Consider the following 27,144-nt stretch of genomic DNA (forward strand, 5'->3'; position numbering starts at 1 on the left):
AACAACTACCTTTGTATAAATTTCTAATTAATTCCTTAGTTTTATAACTATTTTAGCATCATAATGTATCATTTTAATCATCTTTTTTTTTTTTTACTATAAATTACTTGGAGACATTTTCTCCATTTCCTTGAATTTTCCTCAAGGTCTTATTAATATTACTATTATTATTAGTTACTATTATCATATGATAAACCAGTTTAGTTTCTGAGCTTGATCTGATAATGTATTGTGGATTTTCTTGGACTTCTATTCCCAATCATACTTGATACACAGTATTCCTTCTAGAGATAACACAAGGCTTTGCTTTCTATCTAAGGCAGAGGCTGCTGTGTGGAAGAGTTCCATGGGCCCTTGGCAGCAAGCAGCTGTGAGCGCAGAGACGGCAGATGCTGGGCGTAGGATTGGTTACAAGATATAGTCTTGCTCTCCGTCTGAGCTTTGCATCCTTCCTCGCCCACCAGTCTACAAGCTGGGAGCTCATTCAGCTTCTTAGCAGGTTCTGGGTCTTCTCATGGCTAACATGGACATTTATAATGTCTTGTTTCATCTACAACTGATGGAATTTATTTTTTAAAGAAAAAATTAAAAAGTATGTGGTATGAAATATTCTCTTATACTGCTTTACCTCTTACTATCTCCAACTATGTTCTACATGATTTTAACCCTGGAACATGATAACACCTCCACTGAATCTCATTGACCAGATTTGACTACAATGGTTCCCAACTCTTTTTCACAGGTAGCTTTTTTTCTTTAGAGATACCTGAATTCCTTTAAAGATATAAAACGTACATCGTTCTCTTTGGAGACAATGTCAAGAGCAGCTCCAAAAACACCTGAGAAAAAGTCGCACAGAAGATGGGAAAAATCACAAGTATTTTTCATGGAAAAAAATCCCTAACTTGGATATGTTAGCCCTATTATAATTAATAGTGTCTATTATTTTAGTTTACTATCATGGCTATATACTACAGAACACTAACATATCTTAGGTAAGTATACTATCTCTCTTCAGCAAAGGCCTTCCTTTCCAGTGGCACTATGCTCAGTCGCTTGTGCCTAGAGTTTTGATGCAGTCTAAGTTTACTTTCGCACTTCCCAGTGAAGTCACACTCAGAATATCTTCTTTATCCATCTTCTTCATGTCTGCCGCAGTGCACTCTGAGCCACATACCCAGCTATCATCTATTACCAGGTTTAGCAGCTTCTTGTGTTTTTTTTTTGTTTTTGTTTTTGTTTTGTTTTGTTTTGTTTTATGAGACAGGGTTTCTCTGTGTAGACCTGGCTGTCCTGGAACTCACTCTGTAGACCAGGCTGGCCTCGAACTCAGAAATCCGCCTGCCTCTGCCTCCTGAGTGCTGGGATTAAAGGCGTGCGCCACCATGCCCGGCTGGTTTAGCAGCTTCTTAAATAGCACTGTGCTGTGCGCACATTTTGTCACGCTTTTCCTCTCAAAGTCTGTGATACTAGTTTCTCTGTGCACTGTGTTTACGTACAACATTCACTTTGTAAGAAGTTCTCGGTCTGATATCAACAATAGCTAAGCCGGGCATGGTGGCGCACACCTTTAATCCCAGCACTCAGGAGGCAGAGGCAGGCGGATTTCTGAGTTCGAGGCCAGCCTGGTCTACAGAGTGAGTTCCAGGACAGCCAGGGCTATACAGAGAAATCCTGTCTCGAAAAATAAAACAAAAAACCAAACCAAACCAAACCAAAAAAATAAAAAATAAAAAAACCCACAAAACCCCAAACCACACAACAACAACAAAAACAAACAAACAAAAAAACAAACCAAACCAATAGCTAAGTAAGAAGACGCTGTAGACAACAAGAAGCTGCAGTTCATGATCGGTGATGCTCTGTGCCATTTTTATTGTGGGTGTAAGTGCTGCCTTAAAGTCAACCTTCCCTACTCTGATGAAATGCATCACTCAAAGTTATAGGCCTCAGTGTAATCTTTTATTGAACTGCTAGTTCATCTTTTCTCTCCCAGTGGTGTGCTGCCCATCAAGAACTCTCGTACATAGTTTCTCACACCTCTCCAACAGCTAGCACAGCTGACTCAGTGACCCTCCTGAGACAGAAAGCTGTATTAAGGAACTACAAGAACATGGTTTTATAGTTCAGCCTTTCTTCCAACAAACACTCGTCACTCCAAGACAGAACTTGTACCTTGGTGGCATAGACTTCATATTGCTCTCTGGCTCTTCAAATACATTGGGACTTGCATCAGGAGTTACTGATATGTATGGGGCAGGGACAGATGTAGAACGCAGATATCTCATTTCGTCCTGGAATAGGTTGTCGTCTTGATAGCCCACAAAATTTTCATGGTGGTGCCTGCATTAAATTAAACCCAACAACTTAAGAGTACAGTGGCAGTATAGATTCTCTTCATTTTAAATCTCCTTTGAAAAAGGCAAAGCAGTACATGAGAATATACAAATAAAAGTATTAAAATGATGGCAGAAACAGACCAGAAGAGATAAAAGTCTGATATGACTTTTTAGGTACCACAAACTGAGATCGAATGCATTTTCTTTTGTTTCAAGAATATCTCCACCTTCCAGTACTTGGTGAATGGTCCCACTGACTATCTGGGTGCTTAGGTGAGAATGACTGTGCTGGACAAGGCCTACACCTCACTCAGCACTAGTCATTCAGGTCTATGATACCAACCACACCTCCTTTTACACCGCTCTCTCTCCTCATTTTTCTACCATCACTGTCACAGTAAAGACTTGTATCATTCTTTTCTTGATGGATTGTTGAACTAGGTGTCACTTTTTTGGGTTGCATTCTATATCAGATTTGAAAAATTTGAAAAGCATAAATGTAAATCATTCCTTTGGTTAGGGTGTATCCATTCTATAGAGAGTTAAGAATTGAAGTTCCTTAATTATGTTATGCTGGCGAATTTTTCCTTCCATGTTTTATAATTTGACTCCTATTTTAATGCTACATGTCTATTTAGTGTGTGTGTGTGTGGTTACTAGTATATGCCAAGGAACATGAGGGCAGGTCAGAAGACAACTAGCGAAAGCTGCTGTACTCCTTCGACCCTGTGGACCCAGGAGATCAGACTCGGCTCCAGTTAGGTTTGGTGGTAAGCAATTTCATCCACTGAACCATCTCACCAGATTCACTCTTTTTCAAACTTGAAGACGACATTGTTAACCTAAATACACATAGTAGTCTAATTGAAACTCAAGATATTATATTTAGCATGCCTTATGCTTTCTTCCTGGTCTTGAATGTTTCACATTTTCCTTTTCTTTCCATTTTCTTATTTTAACAAGTACAAACATTATTAAAAGCCTCATAACTTTGCCATAAAAAAGGGGCAGTTTTCAGTGGAAGGACCTTCGATAATCAGGTGAGAGGCAACGGCAGACCGCTGGGAAGTGCTTCATTACTTGCCGAGGAAGACTCAAGCCCTGTCTCAGTTCTTTTAGCATCCTCTCCCACTTGCCTGTGAGTAAAGCCAGCATGGCACTGTGAAGGTGGTAATGATGCTCTCTCTTTCCACCACTGTTGAATAAACTCAGGGCTTTAATATTCCTTTCAGTGCCCTTGTTACTCAGCTGGTTTTTGTTTAAGGGTAAAAGGAACGAAAAAAGAAGACTTCTACAGGAAACATCAGTTTCTTTCCTCTTCAGCATTTTTGACTAATAGACTAAAGTCAACTAATAGAGAATAAAAAATGCAGGTCCTTCTTTTTACGATATGTTTTGTACTAATTGTATCAGGACAGACTGACAAAGTACCCACACCCAGTAGCATACAGCGTGCACCACACTCCCAGTCATGTCAGTCAGGGCAATGGACAGAGCACATTGCCAAGGTTTGCGTCCTGCTCACTATCTCTGACTAGTGTGGGTCTGAGAGCAAGGTCTGAACCACTTTATGGATGGTTCATTAATCATCAGAAGCCGTAAACCCAATGGGAATTAAAAATCAAAAACAAAGTCTTATTACCTAGCTAATGTCTGCAAGTAGAGACAAGGCATTTTTACAGGAAGGTCCTCAGAAACGCCTTCCTTCACGATGGGCAGCTGAGACTGGAATGGCTTTGCAGGGTGGTAACACAAGATGCTTGGCTCTGCAGCACTGCTCAGGGACAGCAGGAAGAGGGCGTTGGCTTTGATCACCTGGTGTGCTTCCATGGTGGGCAAGGCACGAGGCGTCTTTACTTGCATTGGCTTTCTTCTAGATTGTTTGACCTGGCCAAAAAAAAAAAAAAAAAAAAAAAAAAAAGAGAGAGACGTGACTCTTTCCTGTGTATATTTAAGAAGATCATTTTAACTTTTGTTGTTTCTACAAAAAAAAAAAAAAAAAAAAAAAAGAAGAAAAAGAAAAAATATTTTAAAACCATGATCATGATTACTAAAACAAACAACAACAAACCCATCAGTGGGGAGCTTGGGAAGAGTCATGTAGGGAAGGAAGCTTTAGCAGAGGTCTGACTTGGTGGCATTAGTGGGATGATCCTAACTTTCCATGAGTTCTATGGTAGGGTTGGGTCTTAAGGAAAACACAGGAGAGAAAGAGGAGGAAAGCGAACAGGACAGGAAGACAGTGAGCTGTTCATACATCTGTAGTGCCGGGGACAATGATAAAGACGACATCACAAACATCCGTCAACATACCATTTGTATCTATCTGTTACATTAGAAACAGGTTACTTATCTAATATTGAATTAGTATTTCATTTTCGTTATATAAGCTGAATTTTAGTATCACTTACATACAACTAATCCATATCATAAATAATATAGCCTGAATGTAGTAAAAATACCTTTTCCCTTGCAGCGGCCTGTTTTTCACGGAGGTATTTTTCTCTACAGCGATCGCATACGAGGTACCAAGTGCTTCCTCCCATTCCCCCATCACCACAGTTACCAGCCCATCCTCCACAAAAATGCCCAATGCTATTGTATCCTTGTCCACCAGCATATCGGCCACAACCTTGAAAAAAAATAAGACATACATTTAACATTTTGAATGTCTTTGATTTTTCACTAGTGATATTATATCAGCAACAGGTGCATCTTTTCAAAGTAAAATCCCGAGCAAGTACCTAACTGTTTAAAAGGTGTACATATGTGATATAGTTCAGAGGATGTAGCTTATCAGGACTAAAGCATATATATACACACACCACAAAATAGCTTACCTGGGTGAGCTTGTCTCATGTGATATGTCACTGGGTACGGATGGGATTCTCCACACAGCTCACAGATGGTATCTTTCTCTGGCCCTCCTACAGCCAGCTGGGCCATTTCACCAAACAAATTGCCCCTTGGCCGAATTTCTGTCTTTTCTTTTTTCTTTTTTTCCTTTTTTGTTTTTTTATTCTCTTTTTCACATTCTTTCTTTTTAAGGACTGCACAGGAACCAGGACTTGGAAAAATCATATTCTGGGAAGCAGCTTTGATTGTAGCCAAAGAGATATCTTCCCAGAAAGCCACTAAATGTTGTAATGTTAAAGGAAGTGGAGATTTCGACTTCATTGTGTGATGCATGGACATTTCAAAAGTGGCTTCCGATTTCCCGTCCTCACATTTTTCATGGAGAGGCGGTTCCTTAAGCATGGACAAGACCTTATTTTTGTTGATACTACCCATCTTGGATATATCTGGGCCATGAGGTGCAATGTTAAACATATTCAGAGCAGACGATATTTCCAATGAATGTCTATTTTTTAACTTGATTTCCTTTTCCTCTGTGGGTGGTTGGCTATTCAAACTACTTCTTATAGGAGCATGTTCTTTGGAAAGGTCAGGATTAAATTTCAGGAAGGAAGAACAAGCCATTGCATCATGTACTATGCCTTCATGCCACAAAAAAGAGGCAAAGACGGCTCTGGCACACTCAGCCACAGACGGGGACATGGCTTGCTTGGCTGGTTCTAAAGATTTGGTTCCATCTCCTTTGAAAAGGAAGTTAGACTTTTCTTTTTTGGGCCTGGTGTGTCTGTTAGCACACTTCCGACTTATTTTGGGTGATGCTCTCATTTCCTGTTCATCTTTCAGCGGTGCTTTGCCTATGCTGAAATGCACTTTATTTGAACCTTCATCCACACTCTTCAAGTCACCGCTGTCATCGCAGGTGCTGTCCGTGACACCATTTGTTTTTAAAGTACTTGAAGTACAGACTTCAACTACCTCACTGTGGAGGTTTTCCTGCACTACGTGGGGAGAAGGGGCTCTGTTTTCAGACCCTGGGGAGTCTTTAGGATCCTTTGGTACTGGTTTTGGTTTTGGTGATGTGGACCGCCCCCTTAATGGTTCTGTGAGGGGCATTTTCTTCTTACGGAGGGTATCTGGATCAAGTGTATATGAGTCTGACTTGGAACGTTCCCGAGGTGGGTCAAGTTTTGTCTTAGCAGGAGCTGTGCTTTTCTGAGGTAGATTTTTATCCTGTGGTGAGGAGGAGCGTGGAGAGCTTGCACCAGATGGGCTAGACCTGGGAGTCGGCAGAGGCTTGGGCTTAGGGGAGGATGACCTCGAGCCTGGTCCTGGGGATTCGGCCCTGAAGCCAGAAGACGTCCTCCCATCAGACTTCAGTGTCTGCAGAGTGTTATGGTTAGGGGACAGGGACCTACTATGGGAGTCTGACCTCAACTTTGCAGCATCAGATTTTAACATGAGGGATTCACTAGCAGATAAGCCTTCTGTCCCCCGTGGCTTCTTCTGGTCAGCAGGAGTCCGGCTCACATGCCCGTCGGGTTTAACTGACCTGCTGTGCTTAGAGGGCAGCTCTGACTTCCCTGATGTGGACACTGGTCTTGAAGATGTTGAGATAGTTCCTCTGTCACCTGCATGATCCATTTCACAGTGAACTTGTTAATAAAATGCAACATAAACACTAAAACAGAAAAGCTACAAAATTTACGCTACTTATCACATATACAAAACATGTTAAGAATAAAATGAAAATATTTTCCATAAAATTTCTACTCTATCATTACACATGCTACAACAATACATGTTTATATGAATAAACAGTATGTATTCACCCAAATGAGCTATTAGTGTTACATATATAAACCACAGCCCTTATGCAACTAATTAGAATTTAAATTCAGCAAGAGACAAGAAAGAGAATAACTACTTTAAAAATTAAATTTTGAAAAATATCCTCCATACAAAAATAATCAAGTTACGATATTCAGGAGAGTGAAACTTAGCATACTTAGGGTAACAGCATAGGTCTTGTTGAACAAAGAAACTCAATTGTATTCAATTGTAAAAAATAAATACAATTAGGTTAGTGAAGAGCTCTATACAGGAGACATCGTAGTTTAATGTCTTGATTACAATGAAATAATAAAGTATGGAAGTCCTAAAGCTGTTGTGTATTAGCATGTAAGCCAGTCACTCTCTCTGTTATATGAAAACAGTGCTCATCTTAAGATCTTAGTAGCTTAGCTGACATAAAACCATAGGATCTTCATCATGAGTACTACAAGTCTGAATTGGGCTCTTCATGCCTAGAGAATAACAGAAACAAACCACAACTACCAAAAAATCCAAAACCTCTTTCTAAGGCAAATCCCTAGATAATTCTACACAGATACCATTTGGTTTGGGTATCCCGGCCTTCCCTTAATTTCACTATTCTGCATATTATGGTTTCTTTGAAGCAATACAGTCAGGCTGTGTCCCTAGCTGGTGGTTCAGATTTACATTACTTTTCCTTCTTAAGCAAACAACCACAAAAGCACTCTTGCTTGTAGTGCAAGGACGGTTTTAGAAGAAGAGCAATCTGATGGAGCTATTCAAGTGTCATGAAAAAGCAAAGCAGCTAGCTACAAAGCTATGTGTTTAGAAAAGAGGTCCTAGGAAACAGAATTGGTTCCTGGTAATAAACACAGCCTCTTCTCTCTTTCCCCCCAAAAGGAGATGGGAGTAAGTGTAGGTGCTGCAGAGAAGTGCTCTGATTTGCCTGTGTATGAAGTCATACTGCAGTCACCTTTATGTGAGAGCAGTAAGTGTTACAGAATTTGTCATCCTTCTGGAAAATAATCCAGGTCCGGTTTGTGTCATTGACCCTTCAGCGATTCAGTCTTGGAATATGACATTTTGTTCAACCAGTTTGTTGGAAGAACAATATATACTCATTTTTCTTCCTCCTCTTTTCTTTTCTTTCCTTTCCTTTCCTTTCCTTTCCTTTCCTTTCCTTTTCTTTTCTTTTCTTTTCTTTTCTTTTCTTTCCTTTTGCTATCCAACACATTCAGATTTTCTGAGAATCCACTCTTTAATAGTCACAGCAAATGTGACAGCAATCATGTAAGATTAGAATCAAGATGAAAAATTCTGTAGTGAAATGAGAGGGCAAAATAAGCCCTTGGAGAGCACTGTGGTACAACAAACATTTACTTCAGCTACAACATTCCGATATGTAGCAAACAAATTTTAAATAGTTCTTTTGAAAGAATAAAAGTATTTTGAACACTATTTCTACTCCATCATGAATTTTCTTCTTTCTTAAACATGCAAGTTGGTTTTGTGCTCACTTTCTCTCTCTCTCCCTCCCTCCCTCTTTCTTTCTCCCTCCCTGTCTCTCCTTTGTTTTGCTATTGGCCCTTATATGCTCATTTTTTTTTTAATGTTCTCAAAATACATTTTGTGATTAGAATACACTTGTAAAGAGAAATAAAAATTGCAAAGTGTCAATGCTAACTAGGAGAACAAAGATTACCGGAAGTAACTGACAAACAAGCTCTAGCAAATTGTCCCCAAAAGGTCAATGTTGCTGTTTGTTTTACCTTATTGACCTTGTACTAGTATAGAGCAAAATTTATAACAAATGCATTATATTTGGTAGAATTAGCATCAGCCTAGCCCTAGCTCCCAATCTTAAGCTTGCTACACTTGGTTACTAGGGTGTTTGTGGTTGTTGCATGTTTCAGGAGAGAGATGGAAGGTTTTAAATCACCTTTAACTTATCTTAGGAGCTGCACAACCCATATCGAGGAATCAGAGTAAACAAGTAGTACATTTCATATTTAGAATCCTTTCAAAATTAAATTTTAACTGAATTTTCTAATTCATAGAAAAGAGCAACTTCGAGTTTAGGATTCCTACTTAATTAGAAGGGCTCTGGCAAGATTAACTACAGCTGCTCCAGGTGAGTCCTAACTTATCACAGGAGTGTGTGAATCCACAATACTGGATTTGTTGTACAATGTACACACCCACAGTTGTTGGCTACATAATAGAACCTGTAAGTACTGGGAACATCACTTGTCCTATATATGCACATGTGTACACTGAGAGGGCTAGAAACCATGTCTCTAGTAGAGGTGATATTTTCTTGAGTTCTATAAGTGAAAACAAATAACTGTTGGAATTCAAGTGCATAAGTAATGATGGAGAATTTCTTCCCAAGATGTATTTATCAAATCACAACTAAATCCTTTTAAAGAACATAGATCTTCAAAATGTTTTTAAAAATACTTTTAAAGAGAATTTTAAGGGTAGTAAACCCGTGAGCTAATTTTTGTTTACAATTTTCATCTGGCTTTCAAGTAATTTTGCAGCATGTATTAAGTGTTACTAAAAATTATCATGTTGATATCCCAAAATAACAACAACAAAAAAACCCAAATACTTCATTAAAATTATTGGACAACACATACCTTCACATTCAGAAGTTAATTTGTTTTCATAATTATGTTTATAATATGTAAACTTAAATAGTAGGAAAGAAATTTTAACCTATAAGGAATCCTTACAAAGAATGAGCTAAAAACGTTGTATAGTCAACCAAATTAAATGTTACTGAACATGTTAAATAGGAAGGATTTATTCATTAAATCATTAATATCATTTTTATTAGCAAAATTATAATCAGGGCATATAATATCATGCTAGGATATGATACAAGTAATACTATATTAATAAATACGTCATACTATATGGCATATTATTTGGTTATATGACCTGATAGTCTATATATCATACATGAATCTGATTTGTGGTCCTATTTATTGTACTAATTTTTACCATTTATATGTTTCTTTTTTTCTTAAAGGTTTTGTTTCATACTTATTTATCTGTGGTGTGCGCGCGCGCGTGTGTGTGTGTGTGTGTGTGTGTGTGTGTGCGTGTGGGCATGTGTGCATGTGGATATCAGAGGACAATCTCTCTTTCCATCATGTAAGTTACAGGTATCCAAGAGAGGATGCCACCCTTGGCGGCAAGTGTCCTTACCTTTAATTAAAGATTACATTATGGCAAAAGGACTTGAGTAAGCATTTGTTATACTCTAAAGAACCAAGTGCATACTTTTAAATATTTGAAACTGTGTCTGTTAATCACTGAGCACTTCCAAATGTAAAAGTTTTAAATTAGGTCACTATTAAAATACTGTAAGAAAGAGTCATCATAGAAAGGGGTAGTGTGTGGGGACACTTGTGCCTGTATTACTTATTAATAATCAAGTTTTTAAAAAGCTTTTAACTTAATTTCCAAAATATTTCTATAGTAATTAGAATGGTAGGCTGCTTAGTCAGGCTACATACAGCACTGCAAATTTGCGATCCAGCTTGTCCATGAGAAACCACATTTATCCAAGTTTTACAATTCACATACATCGTCTTGTGGCAATCCTTTTCATACTCCTAAGACCTTACAAAGCTTTAAAGACTAACAGGAATGATATCTGAACCCCAGGTATGATAAACATACATAATAGGATAAATTATAATACAATATAATATAAACAGATACATCATAATTTCAAACACAAAATTCTAAATAAAATGATAAAGCTTAATTTAACATCTGGAATGGGACACACAGGACAATGGTGAAATGAAGGTTTGCAGGCTCCTCCTCCATTCACTACGAATGGCCCAGGTGCTCACGATGCATGCATACCCACCCTGCAGTTTGTGAGACAGAGATGAGAGAGCAGAGGCAGGCCCAGCTACACCCAAATGTTTGTAAATGCGCTCACGAGAAGCAAGGTTGCGAGATGGAGAGTCTACAGTGGAAAACATTGGCAAAGAAGCAGCACAGATTCAATGGAAAAAAGCTTAGAGAACACAAGCAAAAACAAAGCATTTCAAATGGTATGCAATTATACACTTAAAACTATTCTAAAAGTTTTCAAAATGTTCATTTAAAATTAAGATTTAAAACAAAGGTCAAATTAATGTATTTAGATGAATTGTATGGGTAGTGTGTCCAAATGTGCTGTTACTATTAATAAGGCTTATAGATCTGATTGATCAAATTTGAGCATTTCTATTTAGAGCAATATTTCTTTAGTTTGTTAAATTCCTGTGGTTGCTTACCTGTAAATAAGGTTATACACAGAAACAATGATGGTAGAGAAAAAAATGTTACTTGTAGTTTAAGTATTGCCTCCTTGTTTTATGAATGGTTTCATTTTTATTATTATTATTTCCAAAATGTTTATCTTAGAATGGCCCAATGTTCAAATGTACATATGCCTACATTTCTTAAGGCTAACCCCAGTATTTAATGTTTTTTTGTAATAGATATTTTATCTAAGATATTAAATCCTGTTGGGCAAAATGTCTCACAACACAAATAAAGCATATTTAAAACTCATTGGGACATGTTAGACATTTTACTTATTTTCAATGCAGTAGTAAATAATAGAAACTTTAAAGCAGAATAAGCTAAAAATAATTAAAATGCTGAATTTTCACCACCCCCTAACACTGCATTGCAACAATGGCAATTGAAATTAATCAGTAGCTCTGAAATAAACTTTGGTAATGAGATAACTTTTTAAAGCATTTTTGAAAATAAAAATCTAGAGAGCTGGGGAAACGGCTGTGTGGGTAAAGGGCTTGCTCCACAGGCATGAGGCCACGAGTGTGGGTCTCCATGAGTATGAGTGCTAGCGAGCACCAACACAAAGTATGGCTGCAGCAGAGCACACTTTAGCCCTAGCTCTGAGACAATGGAGACAGGAGGCTCCCAGGGCCTCCTTGGCCTGCTGGCCTAGAGGAAACAGTGAGCCCAGTTCCAGTCAGAGACCTGTCTTAAACAAAATCAACAGAGGGCCATAAAGGACAGCACTCAGGAAAGACTCCTGGACTCGACACTTGCCTGTACATGTGTGTCTGCATGCATTCATGCACACACAAGCAAACAACATACATATACACACATACCCACACAAATAAAATAACCTACATATATAGCATATACCTCTACAACAGCATGAGTGATATTTTTGACTGATTTATTCTTGTAGATGATTTAAAAGATGCATGACATACAAATTAAAAAAGAGAAACAACTGGATGAACAATATTGAGTATTATATATCAGCAGTCATCCTCGAGACCAAAAATACACTCCTGAAAATGAAGTCCTCACTCTTATGGCACCTGTACTGTGTGAAGGGTGAGACAGAATGAAAAGATGAAGCTAGGTATCAAAAGACATGGACGTAATTATCATTACCATTAATGGGACTACAGCACTGCTTACGACCATCAGGGAGTTGGACCCACAGGTGCAAAATGATGCACACTTGTGGGAAGGGTACAAAAAACAAAACAAAACAAAACAAACAACCGAAACTAGAAATGAAGCGCCAAAGAGAGAACACATTCAACAGGGAAATAAATCTGATTCCAGGAGTGTAAGGTTACAAGGCTGTCAAAGCTCGCGAACATCCGAGGATGTCCTAGGGCTCAGAAGGAAGTCTCACACCACGGGGTCAATCAAAAATGGAAAGCTGACAGAGACAGGGTGATAAATCCACCATAAACTAAAACTTTACACTTTACTTTTGAATGGTTTTCTTTTTGCATAAATCTATGAAAATCAGGAGCTGCAAAGAGACTCTTCTGCGTGACATTTCTTTGGTGTTCTGGCCCCACCCATCTTCCTGATAAGCCTGATCCTACAGACTGACAGAGACAGGGTTTTAAATCTTAGCTGCAGGGTTTGTAGCCACTGTTGAGACTGTTAGGAGGGTGATGTGTTTGCTGTTTTTCTCTTCCTCAAGACCTAAAGTAGACGTGGGAAGCTGGCTCAGTGTTAAGATGTGGGAAGCTGGCTCAGTGTTAAGAGAGCCTATCTGGCAGCCTCATGGGCTTAGGCTCAACTGCAGTGTTAAAAGGAACCAACAACAAAGAGACAAACTAGAAAGTGGCAGCTGCTGCAGGGGACCAGTCTACTGGCTGTGAAAGCTGTCTCCTTCCTGGCAGCCTTGCTTCAGTCTGTAGGATCAGGCTTATCAGGACGATGGGTGGGGCCAGAACGCCAAAGAAATGTCACTAACCTGAAGTTCTCATCCATAGACATGTGAGGAACTATAGCATGTGTGTAAGTCAAAATGTCTTACGTGTGAGGACAAACACCTGTAAACGTTTTCCAGGCTACGTATCATTCAGAATAAATATTGACATTTTCTCAGAGTCAGAAATGCATACTGTAAAACGACTAAAGGAAATAAAGTGTGACTAGGGACATACTGAGATTGTTCACAAAAGAAAAGGTTAATGGGTAAAATACTTTATGAAGATTAAGAAGGCACTTTTTAAAATAATTAAATTCTACAGGTGAGACCAGTCATTTAATTCATTTGTATAACATGAATTATTTTTTAGACATTAAATACTTCACTAAAGATAGTAACAGTAATAATAATGAAAGAACAATCCAGTGTCTCTGCAGTGCCTGAATCTCATGTCCCTGTCCCTCATTGAAGCCCCCTCAAACACCGTGCTGCTGTGGGCGTCACTAGTTCTTCACAGCCAGGCCTGTGTCACAGCCACTCTAGTGAGAACCCACCCTTACAACAACATTTTCTCTATACTAGCGTGTCTTTACCTCTTTCCTTTCTTTGTTCTGAATCCGTAGTATCAGAGTTCCTGATCACTTTATTTACTGTCACAAAAACTGAACTTTAAAGCTATTATCCATGTACTAAAAATAAGTAAACAGTAAAACTTTTACATTTTAATAAGTAAAGCATTCTAAAAACATGTGGTTTGGGTCTGAATGCATGATTTCTGGACCATTCCTGACACCGCACACAAACTATCAGAAATACCTAACCCATTAGAGAGCTATAAGAAGAGAATGACTCTTCATGGATTCTGACAGAAAAGTTTCAAGTGTTATAACACAGTGTTACATGTGTGAAATAAAATCCAGGTTGAGCACTTATTTTAGAAAGAGATAAATGTATTATTAAATTCACTTTTGTATTTTATTTTTAAAATTTCCTATTATGTGCTAGCATCAAGCTGTGACCCTGTCAATGGCTTTCTAGGTTCCTATTAGGCAATACTGAGAGAACTGAAAATGAAATTTTAGGAAGGACAATATAATGAAAATTGCTGCATTGAATGAGCAATTCAAGAGTGTATATTATCTTAATCACACTGCACATTATTATTACCAACCCTAAGAAAGTAGGAGGCATAGGCAAGCAAATCTCTGTGAGTCCCAGGCTAGCCTGGACTAGACAGTGAGACACTGTCTCAAAAGCAAACAAACAAACAAACAAACAAACAAAAAACCAACCAAAACAAAACATGGTTACTATTTTAGGAATGTACTGTTCTCACTCACAGTTGACCCTTCTCAGTTTAGGAATCATAATTCACTAGAACCATATTCCTAAAGCACTTATTATTTTTTTAAATTCCACAAGTTTAAAGTTACTAACTGTAGAACAGTAAAGAAAAATCCTAAACTTGGCGTACACACACAAGGGAAATCTGTTATATCTTTCTTCTAAAACAACAATTCTATAATATAATTGTTATTTGCATAATAGTCTATTGCATAAAAAGAGTATTTGCATGGTATCTAAAATAATTTGATATAAAATTCTGACAATTAACAAATTATCTATTTGGGGGCTTGAGAGATGACTGAGTGGGGAAAATGCCTGTTGTGGAACCGTGAGGTTCAGAGCCCAGTATGCAAAGCCTTGGGGCTGGGGTACATGTCTATAAACCCAGCTCTGAGAAGGCAGAGATAGATAGGCTGATCTCTCAACTTACTGGTCAGAGAATCTAGTACAGTCAGCAAGCCGGTTCCTGGCTCAGTGAGAAACCCTGGCTCAAAAGGTAGCCAGATGTTAAACTCTAGCCTTCACACACATACAGCTGTGTGTGTACACACAGACACAGACAGAAACAAGTATGCATAAAACCCACACACATATAAAGCAATTACATTAATTTAATGTATAGATGATTATTGTAAATTCTAAAGGCAGTGAAAGACTACCCTTCAGGAAAAACTAACAGTAAAAGCAAATATCCCAGAAAGTACTAAAAATAAAGCCAAGAGAAATGTTAATGCTAACGTGGGCATTTTGTTTGTTGATTTTGTCTAGTTAACTGAAAACCTGAGTTCCAACAGTTAGGAAATTGGTTTTTCCTTTTATTCTAATGCAATACATAAAAAGTAAAATCATAAGAAGAAAGGAGTCAATTTGTCTAAGTAGAAGTTTTAAAACGTTCATTAAAGAATAGGCTGTGCCGTGTTTATGAAGATGAGAGTGGAGATGAAGCCTGGCATCTGTCCCCAGTAGCAAGTCTGATGCAGCCACGGCCACTTTACTGTCAACCTTTTAGGGACAATCGCTTAGTCACTGTCTGTGTGATGTCTGCTTTACTAGTAAATCAGAGAGAGTATGATTTCAGATAAGGACGCATTAAAGTGCTGAAATACACTGTGGTACTGCTGTCAGTATAGGCTAAATTGGCCAATATAATCACTGAAATAATATTTTTACTTTATTAACATAAAACTATAAGATAATCCTCATTTGGTGTTGAGAACAAGTCTGGTTTAAATACAACACAGTATATAACAAGATAAAATATAGCGGGATACATGGCATTAAAGCTCTAGTCTTAATAAATGCTTGTTATACTGACTTTCCTAACATGATATGAAAAATAAGAATAAATTATTTTCAAATATTAAGATTATATTTTAGTCCCATATTTCCTTAACGTTATGCTAATGAGACTTCTGATTTCTGGACTTTGGCAGTCAGAGTTTAGTGATACTCTGCTGAGACTGTGTGGATTAGAAAATGATCTAAGGACCTGCCACTGTAGGGGTACAGGAAAGTAGTGACTCAGCATACATCCTACAATCTACCTAGGCCACAGTTCAAGTTTGCTGTAAGGTGGTGGTAAAGAACTGGTGTTACCTGAAAAATTCATGATGTCTTTGTTTTTAATAGTTGAGTATTCCACTGTGTAGATGTACCACATTTTTTGAATGCACTCTTCAGTTGAGGGACATCTAATTTGTTTCCGGTTTCTGGCTATTATGAAAATAGCTGCTATGAACATAGTTGATCAAGTGTCTTTGTGATATGGTGGAGCATCTTTTGCATATATGCCCAGGAGTAGTATAGCTCGATCTTGAGGAAGAACTATTTCCAATTTCTGAGAAAATACCAAACTGATTTCCAAATTGGTTGTACCAGTTTGCATTCCCACCCATGGCATGTACCATGGGTACCATGGAGGAGAGCTCCCCTTGCTCCACATCCTCCCCAGCATGTGCTATCGCTCCAGTTTTTGATCTTAGCCATTCTGATGAGTGTAAGATGGAACCTCAGAGTTGTTTTGATTTGCATTTCCCTAATGACTAAGGAGCATAGGGAAAATACAGCAATTGGCAACAGTGGAAATGTGTTTCATTGTCTGTTAGTGATGATGTGGCTGTGTGGGCAAGTCAGCTTAGGCTGGGTGGTGGAAGTGGGAGTGTGGGTGGTTCTTAGCTGACCAACACAGAGTACAGGCTTTGAACATTTCTTTAAGTGCATCTCAGCCATCCTCTGTTGAGAATTCTCTGTTTATCTACAAGATATCATGAGTTTTGCAGGCAAATGGATGGAACTTGAGAATATCATCCTGAGTGAGATAACCTACTCCCAAAAAGACATGCATGGCATATACTCACTTATAAGTGGATATTAGCCATAAAATACCAGATACCCGTGCTACATTCTAGAGACCCAAAGAAGCTAAAGAGGAAGGAAGGCTGAAACAAGGAAGCTTGAATCTCACTTAGAAGGGAGAACAAAATTATAAGATGCAGATGGCATGAGGGAACTGGGGAGAGGGGAATGGAAAGGGGAGTAAGGGGCTCAGGATCAGGTGTGGGAATGACAGGAGAGATGGCTGGACGACCAGGAAACTGAATGGAAATCTGCAGCTGACAGAGGTGAGGTGAGGGCAGGGAGCACCTCCAAGACAACACAGAGAACTGGGATAGAGTAGGCACCCAAGAATCAATGGGGGTGACTTGAGCTGTGACTCACAACATTGGGGATATGGAACCTGAAGAGGCCACCTCCTGTAGCCAGGCAGGAGTCCCAGTGGAGCTATTGGGACACCAACCCACTCTCTAAACTTTCAACCCAAAATATATCCTGCCTACAAGAAATGCAGGCACAGGGGAGGGAGCAGAAACTGAGGGAATGGTCAACCAATAACAGGCCCAACTTGAGACCCTGCCCTCAGGCAAGCACCAGTCCCTAACACTATTTATGATACCCTGTTATTCTTGCAACAGGAACATGTCCTCTGAGAGGCTCTACCCAGCAGCTGACTCAGATACAGACAGCCGCAGCTAAACAGTGGATGGAACTTGGGGACTATTATGGAAGAATGAGAGGAATGATTGAGGGCCCCAAGGAGGAATCAAACTTCATATGAAGACCAACAGAGTCAACTAACTTGGGTCCTTGGGACTTTCAGAGTCTGAATCACCAACCAAAGAGCATACACAGGCTGAACCTAGGCCTCCCAGAACATATATAGCAGATGTGCAGCTTGGCCTTCATGAGGGTCCTGAGCAACTAGGAGGGCTATCCTAAGAGCTGTTGCCTGCCCGAGGGATATGTTCTTCTAGCTGGGCTGCCTTGTGTGGCCCCAGTGGGAGATGAAACACCTAACCTTGCACAGACTTAAAGTAGCAGAGAGGGAGAATGCACAGGGCCCCACCCACTGGGAGGAGAAGGAGAGGAGGAATGAGGGAAGGATTATTGGGGGAGGGGGTGACTGGAAGGGTCAGTGTGCATAAAGTGAGAAAGCAAAAAAAGAAAAAATTAAATTAAAATAAAAAGAATTGGTGGTACTAATGACATACATAATGTGTATAAAATTATACTGGCATAAAAACATTTGCAAATATAGCATAGCTGGATAAATCAAATTTACTGTTATCTTTCTTCATGGGGGAAGACTATAGGGCCTTACATAGAAAAGGCAAGTGCTTTATCATAAGCAAACACCCATCCCTAGCCCAACATATGGGATCACTATTAGGCAAATTTATCTTATTACAATCAAATTTGAATCAATTTGAATTTCTATAATAAGAATTGTTCATCTGATTGTACTATTTTTCCCCTTTAGAACGTCCTGCAACCAGAGCACATGTAATGATAAAACATCTGGTGCTTCATAAAATTACTAAGACAAGACTAAGTGTTCACTTTTCTTTCATTCTTCTGAAATACTGCTTATCATAGACAGGAAAACTAAGTATCTCGCACTAGTCTGTTTCCTGGAGAGTCTTAAGGGAATAGACATGTCAATAAGGTTGAGAGTGAACACAACTGCATGTCCAAAGCACTTGTACTAAACATGCTTATTATATACTATAAACCTGTTGTATACTATCAACTTGTTATATGAAGGGTCACATTCTTTTTTTTTTTAAATTAGGTATTTTCCTCATTTACATTTTCAGTGCTATCCCAAAGGTCCCCCATACCCACCCCCCCAATCCCCTACCCATCCACTCCCCCTTTTTGGCCCTGGCGTTCCCCTGTACTGGGGCATATAAAGTTTGCAAGTGAAGGGTCATATTCTTGTATAGTCTTTAATTTATGTTAATAATACTACACCAATGAATAATATAATTTTTGCCTAGACTCTAGTATTCTCTTAAGTAATCCTAACAACAGTTAGCAAAGTCTTGCTGTAACTTCGGCTTAACTATGAATGCAGTGTAAGTGAAGAGGTCATGTAAGAGGCACATGCAAAACTCAGAGTTGAATTCCAGGCATCTCCACAAACAAACAAACAAACAAACAAACAAACAAAACAAAAGAGCTGGAAAGTGAGGCATCCATAGACATCGTACTCAGTCAGTGTGTTTAATCAGACAACAGGAGAACTGAAATGCCAAAAGAACCTGTTGTTGTCAGAGTGCAGTTTTTCTGTGGAAAGGCTCAGGAGGCTCTAAGAGAAATGAGCACTCAGTTAAGTGTGATTTGTCTGAGTTTGTTTTGAACCAGTGTAGGTCACTGTTATGGTTAAGTAAAGGGTAGAGGAGCCCTAGACTGTAAAACTGGAATCAAGTGACCAAGATAAGACATGAGGGACAAAAGACAAAGGTGGTGAGGAGACGGCAACTTAAAGAAACCATGGAACTCCAAACTGCTTTACAGTTCATGGATAGGTATCAAGTTCATGTAGAACAAACAAGCCAGTACCTCCCTTCTCACCTCACTGCCATAGTGAAGCAGGTTTATTCTTTTTGGGCTTGTACCAAATAACAAAAATTCAATGAAACAATGGAACTTATTACTATAACTAATGCTTACTAAAACCATGCATATTAAAAAAATGAGATTAAAAAATGTCTTTCTTAACAAGTTTTATAGTATGAATTTACTAGAATTAAAATAGAACAATGGTCAGATCTAGCAACTCTATGTACTTTATATTTATTTAAAACAAATGCCTTTGCTGCAGAACATCTTAGCTCTGAACAGTTGAAATACTTCAGAACTATGGGTGGGATAACATCTACTAAAGTCGAAGCAGTGAGTCGAGGTCACGGCTAACAGGCTGACCAGTAACTAGAGACAAGCTTCAGAAAGGCTTGAGGAGGCAGGAGGCTGACAGACTTACTCTGAAGCTGACGCTGCTGGAAGGAAAGGGGCTGTCCGAACACAAATGGGCTGTGGACTAGGGAAGAGGGAGGTTTTGCAGCTTGATCAAAGATGGAAGGAGCTGGGAGATTGGGCCGTGATTGAATAGAATTCAATATGGCACTCAGTTGATCACCTGCAGTAGGCAAAACAGTCAAAACTACAACTTGTTACTTATAACACCCAAAATGGCAAAGTAAATGGTGCTTTTACAACAGTCAAGTAAATTAACAGTAAATAAAGCTATGCCAGTTCAGAAAAGGGAAAGCCGGTGATCACTGTCCTCACATTAGGGATCTGATTCTCCATCAGAGTTGGTTGGAGGTTTTCAATGGACATACTTCACCAGTCTTATATAGTAGTCAACAGAAGCAAATCTAACTAAAATTCATATATAACATTCCCTAATATTTATGACAGAATAAAGGATACTTAAGTTTATTAATACTGTGTTGAGAGAAAGTATGAGACAGAGAGGAAAGGAGATCTTAGGTATGGTAAAAGGTATTTATTCTATGGTGCTCAGGAAGAACTAATGCCAACCTCCCTCATCTGCAGAATGTTCCATGCAGAAAATACGTACTTCCTTCGCTTCATTTTCCTGAAATGTATACTCAATGGAGATAGAGAAAGTATGTTTTCAACTCAGCAATGCAACTACATCACAGTCATAAGTCAATAATTTCTTCTAGAAATGATTTCTGCTAGGGAAACTGGATTTTTTGCAAAAGCAGGAATTCTTTTGCTACATTTTGTAACTTCTATAATACAAAAAAAAATGAATGAGTTAATTTGATCGGTATTTTTTCGTTATAATTAAACATGAAGGATATTAATAAACTAGTGTAAGGACAGAAATAATGTAATTAGATAAAAAACTGTATTTGTGAAAACATATGCATTTCAAGTACTTTACATGATGCTGAAAGCCTTCAGTCAGGTCAACGAAGAAACTGACAGTGCCTTTCTGGATATATTTACTAAATTAAGTAAAAAATCTCAAGTGGTACAGATTTCTATGGGATTATGCATTTAAATTACATAAGTACTGACTGGGTTTTTCTTTTTTAAAAAATACTTCACATTCCAGAAAATATTTTAGTTTATAAAGAATTGTTTGAATTGTTCTAAATCAAAATACTTTGCAAGCAATTTCTTAAACTTGTGCAGTAAAAAGAAAAATCAAGAGAAAATAGTTAAGTTAAATAGTAGTTAGACGCATTTCATCAAATTTAACCTTTGTAATATTTTCTCAATAGGTATACATATATTCCTAAATGAATGTTATTGTAAATTAAGATTTACAAAAGCACTTTAAAAGTACTTTTTATTTCCATTCAATAAATGCTTACAGCAAGACTTATATTTCTTATAAAGTGATTTTATTTTTACATTGCTTGATTGAATTCCATTTTGAAGACTGACTTATCTATCCTGAGAGCAGTCAGCAGGGTGAGAGGACAGGCTCACAGGGAAAGCACACATTAAAATAAACACAGATTTGGACACATTGCTCCTTAGCATCAATGGCAGTAAGTAAGCAGTGAAGTTCTCATTTAAGAGTTGAACGATAGAGAAAAGGGAACATTAAGAAAACCCAGCCAGCACCTTCTCTGTAAGTTAACAGAGATCAGAGTGAATGGAAGCTGCATAAGCCTGTGAAAGCGACTCAGTCAAGACAGGAGAGGAAAGCCAAGCCTGTGGACATTAGTAAACCTAATTATAAATGTGACTTTATCATACATCAATGCAATTGTGCTTTTCATTATTAATTTTTAAATAACAGCAAGTCAGATGAATACAGTTTTTAGAACTGGTGTTTGTTTGTTTTGGAGATAGGTATGTATGATATGCATGTAGCCTAGCCTGACCTCAAGTCAATTATAGAGCCTATGCTGGCCTTCTGTCTCTCTCTTGTGCTGGACTTACTGGAGTAAGATACTATACCTGGCTTAAATAAACTTAAAACTCAAACTATTTCCTTGTCAACAACCCTCCTCCCTTATCCCTCAGTGGGTGGCTGCCTTCTCACAATATTGCAAATTTTCAAGGAATCGAGATTAGGTGCACTAGAAAGAATATATCTGAATTTACCCATAAAGCAATTCTGAACCAAATTATCCTAGAAGAATTCTTTAGACTCTCCATGATGTTGATCTGTTCATTAATGCATAAACAGCTATACACATTTTACATTAAAATACTTTAGTAGTTTTGGTTTTATAGATTTCTAGTTCATTATTTATACTATGTTCAAATGGAATTTCATATAACTGTAATCTAACAGTTAGAGATTTAAAACCATATATAACTCATAAAGCTCATATACAACGTTCCTAAGAGTACATTTCAATGGACTGCTTAAGAAAATTCTTTGTTTCTCATTTGCATTACTCTCCTAATCACAGGTCATGTTAACAAACTATTTACTAGACATAGTGATTTAGGTCTTTAGAATACAAGTTTAGAATGAGTGCCTTTAAAATAGTCAATATGAGTAAGAAATCTAGGAAACTTAGGCAGAAATTAATATGATACAATATTGTGAAAAAGAACACCTGTTAAGTACTTTGGGTCTTAGTTTTAGTATGAACACATTTTAATAACAATTTGTGGGAAGGAAAAAAATGAGTAAAAAGTAACAAAACTTTCCTGAAGCCTCAGCAGGAAGACTCACATTGGAGGCCTACCTTTGTTATTTCCCAGGCCATAGTCAAATCCTTGGGCACTGCAACTTGCCCCTTTATTGAAAGCTTGTACTGAGAAAGGGCTTGGAGGAGGAGGTTGAGAATTCTGATCCAGCAGAACTTGTTCTACAATAAAAGTCACAGCTATAAAGTTAAATTTTGTACCTGTTGTTCCCTGTTCATATATCAGAGAAAATCCTAAGAAAGAGTTTGTAATGGTTTGATTTAAAGTAATCCTTATGGAATTACTCTCAGTCAGACCAGCTTAACAGGTCAAAGCATATTATAAATTATTCCTTTGGTTAATCAAGTATATAGGGAAAATAAAAAAACTGGATATATGCTTTTAAGTGGCCCCCCCCTTATTACTGAGTATATTTCTGGATAAGTAAATCTTATTGCAAAAAATTTACAATTTATAAAAATAAATTAGACACTAAATTAAGAATAAAGACTACATATATGAATATATGAATAGATATATATTCTTGAAAATTCTAGCTTGATATCCTAACTATGATGTTTTAAACGAGCTAGCATTTGCATAATAAGCCTATAATGAGCTAGCTAGTATGTGTCAGAAGTGTCTACAAACTGAGGTACAAAGATAGCCTGCCCATAAGACACTGAGTTTAAAGACACTGGTTTAAAGACACTGAGAAATAAGTCTTTTCAACACCAACACCAGCAAAAAGCATCAAGACAGAAATCTTGGTGATATCAATGTTGGAAAAATAGCACTGAAAGCTAATTCCAACAACAAAAAAAATGCACACAAAGATGCTATGCGTTTATCCAACATTCCTTTCTTGAGAGGAAATTCAGCTAAATGAGATTTCCTCATACAATACTGAAATTAGTTTTGAAAACTGAACTTCCAGCTCATGGTAGGAGTGAAAGTTCAGGCCCAGACTTGCAGCGAAGAGTGAGGTGTACAAATTAAAGTTATTAATACAAAAGCAAGTTGTCCTTATTTTTAAACAAAGACACATAACTACACTCTCAGTATTCTTGTGATTTTCTCCGTTATGGACATTCATATAGTACTCAAGTATTTTACAAGTCAATTTTGTTAGATGTAAGATCTTTAAACTTTTAGATTTTCTTTTACTTAAAAAATAAACATTTGAAAACCTCTTTTAGGAAAAGATAATGCAATAAACATAAAAGGTATGTATACTAAAAGTTTCATGAAAACGAATCACAAATTGAAGCCAACTTGCCATCTTCATGCCGTAGGTACTGGTTTCCGCCTCTGTCTCTAGCTAAGGACCATGCCTCTCCTTCATCACTCTCACAGAATTCTACCATGCTGTTCTTATCCAGCTGCACCCATGCACCTTCAGAATTGGTTACCTGGTACATAACAGAAAGCATGGTTGATTGGCTTAACTCTCTCAGGGCATCCAGGTGAAATCCAACACAAAGCTAAGTGTTTCTGAACAATGTAATGATTCCAACACATTTCTACTGTGAAATTAGTTTCTGAAATTAAGACCACAGCCTGAGGTAAGACAATTTAAAACATCTGTGAAATACTGTTTATATAAGCCTTTAATTAAAATAATATCTTTAACGCATAAAGGTCACCTCTGCATAATTTCAAGTATGCCCGAAACCCAAGGCTTATGTTTTAGACCTAAACTGTCCTAAGGAAGTAGAGGCAGTCTTCCTTAGGTTACTGGTGCCTGCAGTGTGATTTGAAATGCCCCTGACCCTGAGAAATAGCATGACACACTACATCTTGAAGCTTATCTGCGGAGGCAAATGCCACAGTGGTCTAAAGAATAATTTTATTTGCTCAGGACTTCAGTGAGACCTGTGAATGGGAACAAAGAAATGGAAACTTTTGAAGGGTCACATCTCTGTACCAACTCATAGAAAATGCTGTAAGTGCTGACAACCCATAACATACAGTTAGAATAATGAAAAGCTATATCCAAATGCGGAGCATTTATATATACAACACAACTTAGATGGTAATATAAACAATGCAAATACTGTTTTCACAAGATATTTATGAGAATAATTTTCTTAAAGCACACATAATTATGTTAGTGTTTCCAAACCAAGTAAAAGCCAACAGCATTTAAGAACATTTAAGAACCTGAGATGGAAATGACAGTCTGGAAGGAAAGTGATGCTTGATTATATACAACAAAAATGAGTATCAGAAAGTCATGAAGCTACAAGAATCCATACCTCTCCCACTGCTTTGACTTTGTTTCCCAGAACTAACATTCCAATTGGGATACCTCTAAGGTTAGGGCAGCTTCTGATGTTGTGACCTGAAGGCCCCGTCTTCACTACCTTGTACATGCCTGGCCCACCTCTCAAGAACGGGTGATCTCGTTCTTGCATTGTTGCTTCCTGTGGGCCGCAGGAGTTCATGTCTTTGAAAAAGTCATCAGTATTAGTTTTAGGTTCCTGAAAAATTGAATAGGAAAAGAAAATAAACAAAATATAGTCTTTTATTACTTTCATGATCTTATTAAGACTTTTTGGAGCAAGTCTATAAGATTTCCAATTAGGAATATATAATTAAAATAATAGCTAACACTAATACTACTAAAGAAACCACTCAATGTTAAACATTGATATTTAAAGTAAATTTGAGGAGAAAAAACAAAAAACAGGAACAGGAAATTAACTGAATTTTTGTCTTTCATGCCTCCAAATTTGAGAAATGTAGTACTATAGTACATAAGATAATGCTTACAAGATTTTAGCAAACCTCAGGACAAATGAAAATATCTTTCTGGATTTGCTAGGCCAGCACTATTCTATGACATATCAATGCTAGTGGCAGTAAAAAAAGGCATATTTTTAGTAGAGAGGAGAAATTGGCACTAAAGATACATTTTTAAAGAAGGTAAACTGTATTTCAATTTCCGTATTAAAAAGTATTATTTCTAAATGAAAAGATTCTGCTCTGTATTTCCTGCTGAATGTCAATACTGTGATGAAATATTTCTTATGGAACAAACAGGGCCATATAGCAATGTGCATACACTGGGTTTTTTCTATAACAGGGCCATATAGCAATGTGCATACACTGGGTTTTTTCTATTCCCATATTACTGTTTTCTATTCCTATATTACTGTTTTCCAAAGTCATATTCCCATATAACTGGTGTTGATGACTGGACTCAGGCAAGTATTGAATTACAATTACACTTCTTAAAGAAAAACAAGCCTACCTTTAAATATCGTATTATGAACTCTATGAATTGTATTTACATAGAGTTAGAAAATAACTATAATGAGACACATAAATTTAGGAAAAATAAGAATAAAGTTATATAAATGATAATACTAGCATTACACATGATAAACTTTATAGCAGATTTTTTATTTCTACAAGTATCTTTATATTAGCAGATGTATATCTATTCAAGATTTTATATATATATATATATATATATATATATAGTACCTATAACCTAGGCCCCTCACAATATACTTTGTAAATCATCACCTGGTGGTAATAAAAGACCACAAATTTTTCCTGAAACAAATATATACTATGGCAATAATTTATTTACATTTATATATTACTGTTATTTACATATTGACAACTTACTGGAAATGAGACCATTAGTGACTCAAAAATACTAGATTTCTAAGTAAACTAAACTTAAATTAGGCATTCATAGATCATTTGTAAAAATCTGTATATATACTTCTATACATGTAAAGAGAATATTAAAAATAAATTTAAAGGTATAATAGGATATAAACTTTGAACAGTGCTAGTATAATCACAAGATTTTTGAATAAACATTTAAAAATTGCTACTTCTCAACAGTAAACTTCAGTAAGTATATTATGTCAGAGGAGGAAACTTTTGTGCTTTTTAAAGTTTCATGTTGACACTAAAAATAACAGCAAAATGCAATCCTGAGCATGAAAACTGCTTGAGTGTTACTCAGTGATCTATCTCCCGGGGTCATTAATTCCATTTCAGGGTAACCAAGGGGAGCTAGCATGACAAAGCTGATGCTCCTGACAGTCTGTCACCAAGGTCATACAGGAAAGTCTTAATAGACAGTTCATATTGTCTAATCATTATTGAAGCTATATAGAGTCACTAGAAAACTGCATTTTTTTTTAAAAGATAAAAAGTACTTTTGTATTAAGCCATATGAAATTAATTGGTGGACATAAAATTGTAACTGTGCATGTCATTCTTAAGTAATCTTAAAAGGTACATTTTTTTCAATATACAAATGTGGACCGTATACCAGACTATAAAATTGGTAAATTTCAATCATATATAATATATATTTATATTTATTTGTTTATTTCTCATTCAATTCCCAACCCCTTATCTAAAATAAATAGTCAAAAGGACAATTCAAAAGAACAGGCTGGGGCTGGCTGCATAGAAGAGCTTCAGACCACAGCACTACTCCCTATGTGAGGTCATGCTGAACAAAGTGAGTTGGAGCAAACTGTTGGAGGAACCCCTGTAGCTGGGCAGCCCCTCGAGCGAGCGAGTGCGCCTTCATTTAAAGCCAATGAC

The 27,144-nt window shown here is 37.3% G+C and overlaps 1 protein-coding gene across 40 annotated transcripts in view; it reads right to left on the reverse strand.

Annotated features, from left to right (window-relative positions):
- Mycbp2 (MYC binding protein 2, E3 ubiquitin protein ligase) overlaps window positions 1-27,144 on the reverse strand; it is a 233,430-nt gene that overhangs the window by 36,534 nt on the left and 169,752 nt on the right. For 13 of the 40 annotated variants that reach the window (XM_011244896.3, XM_011244895.3, XM_011244898.3 and 10 more), the window contains 9 exons: window positions 24,822-25,046; window positions 23,843-23,975; window positions 22,623-22,745; window positions 19,913-20,092; window positions 10,897-10,998; window positions 5,180-6,823; window positions 4,802-4,971; window positions 3,982-4,226; window positions 2,176-2,343 (listed from right to left, as the gene is read on the reverse strand). In XM_011244896.3, coding sequence (XP_011243198.1) covers window positions 2,176-2,343; window positions 3,982-4,226; window positions 4,802-4,971; window positions 5,180-6,823; window positions 10,897-10,998; window positions 19,913-20,092; window positions 22,623-22,745; window positions 23,843-23,975; window positions 24,822-25,046 — 2,990 coding nt within the window. The remainder of the gene's footprint in view (window positions 1-2,175; window positions 2,344-3,981; window positions 4,227-4,801; window positions 4,972-5,179; window positions 6,824-10,896; window positions 10,999-19,912; window positions 20,093-22,622; window positions 22,746-23,842; window positions 23,976-24,821; window positions 25,047-27,144) is intronic. The other 27 variants (XM_017315783.2, XM_017315779.2, XM_011244902.3 and 24 more) reach the window with 10 other exon arrangements.

Source organism: Mus musculus, chromosome 14 (assembly GCF_000001635.26).
Source record: "Mus musculus strain C57BL/6J chromosome 14, GRCm38.p6 C57BL/6J".
Taxonomy (NCBI): domain Eukaryota; kingdom Metazoa; phylum Chordata; class Mammalia; order Rodentia; family Muridae; genus Mus; species Mus musculus.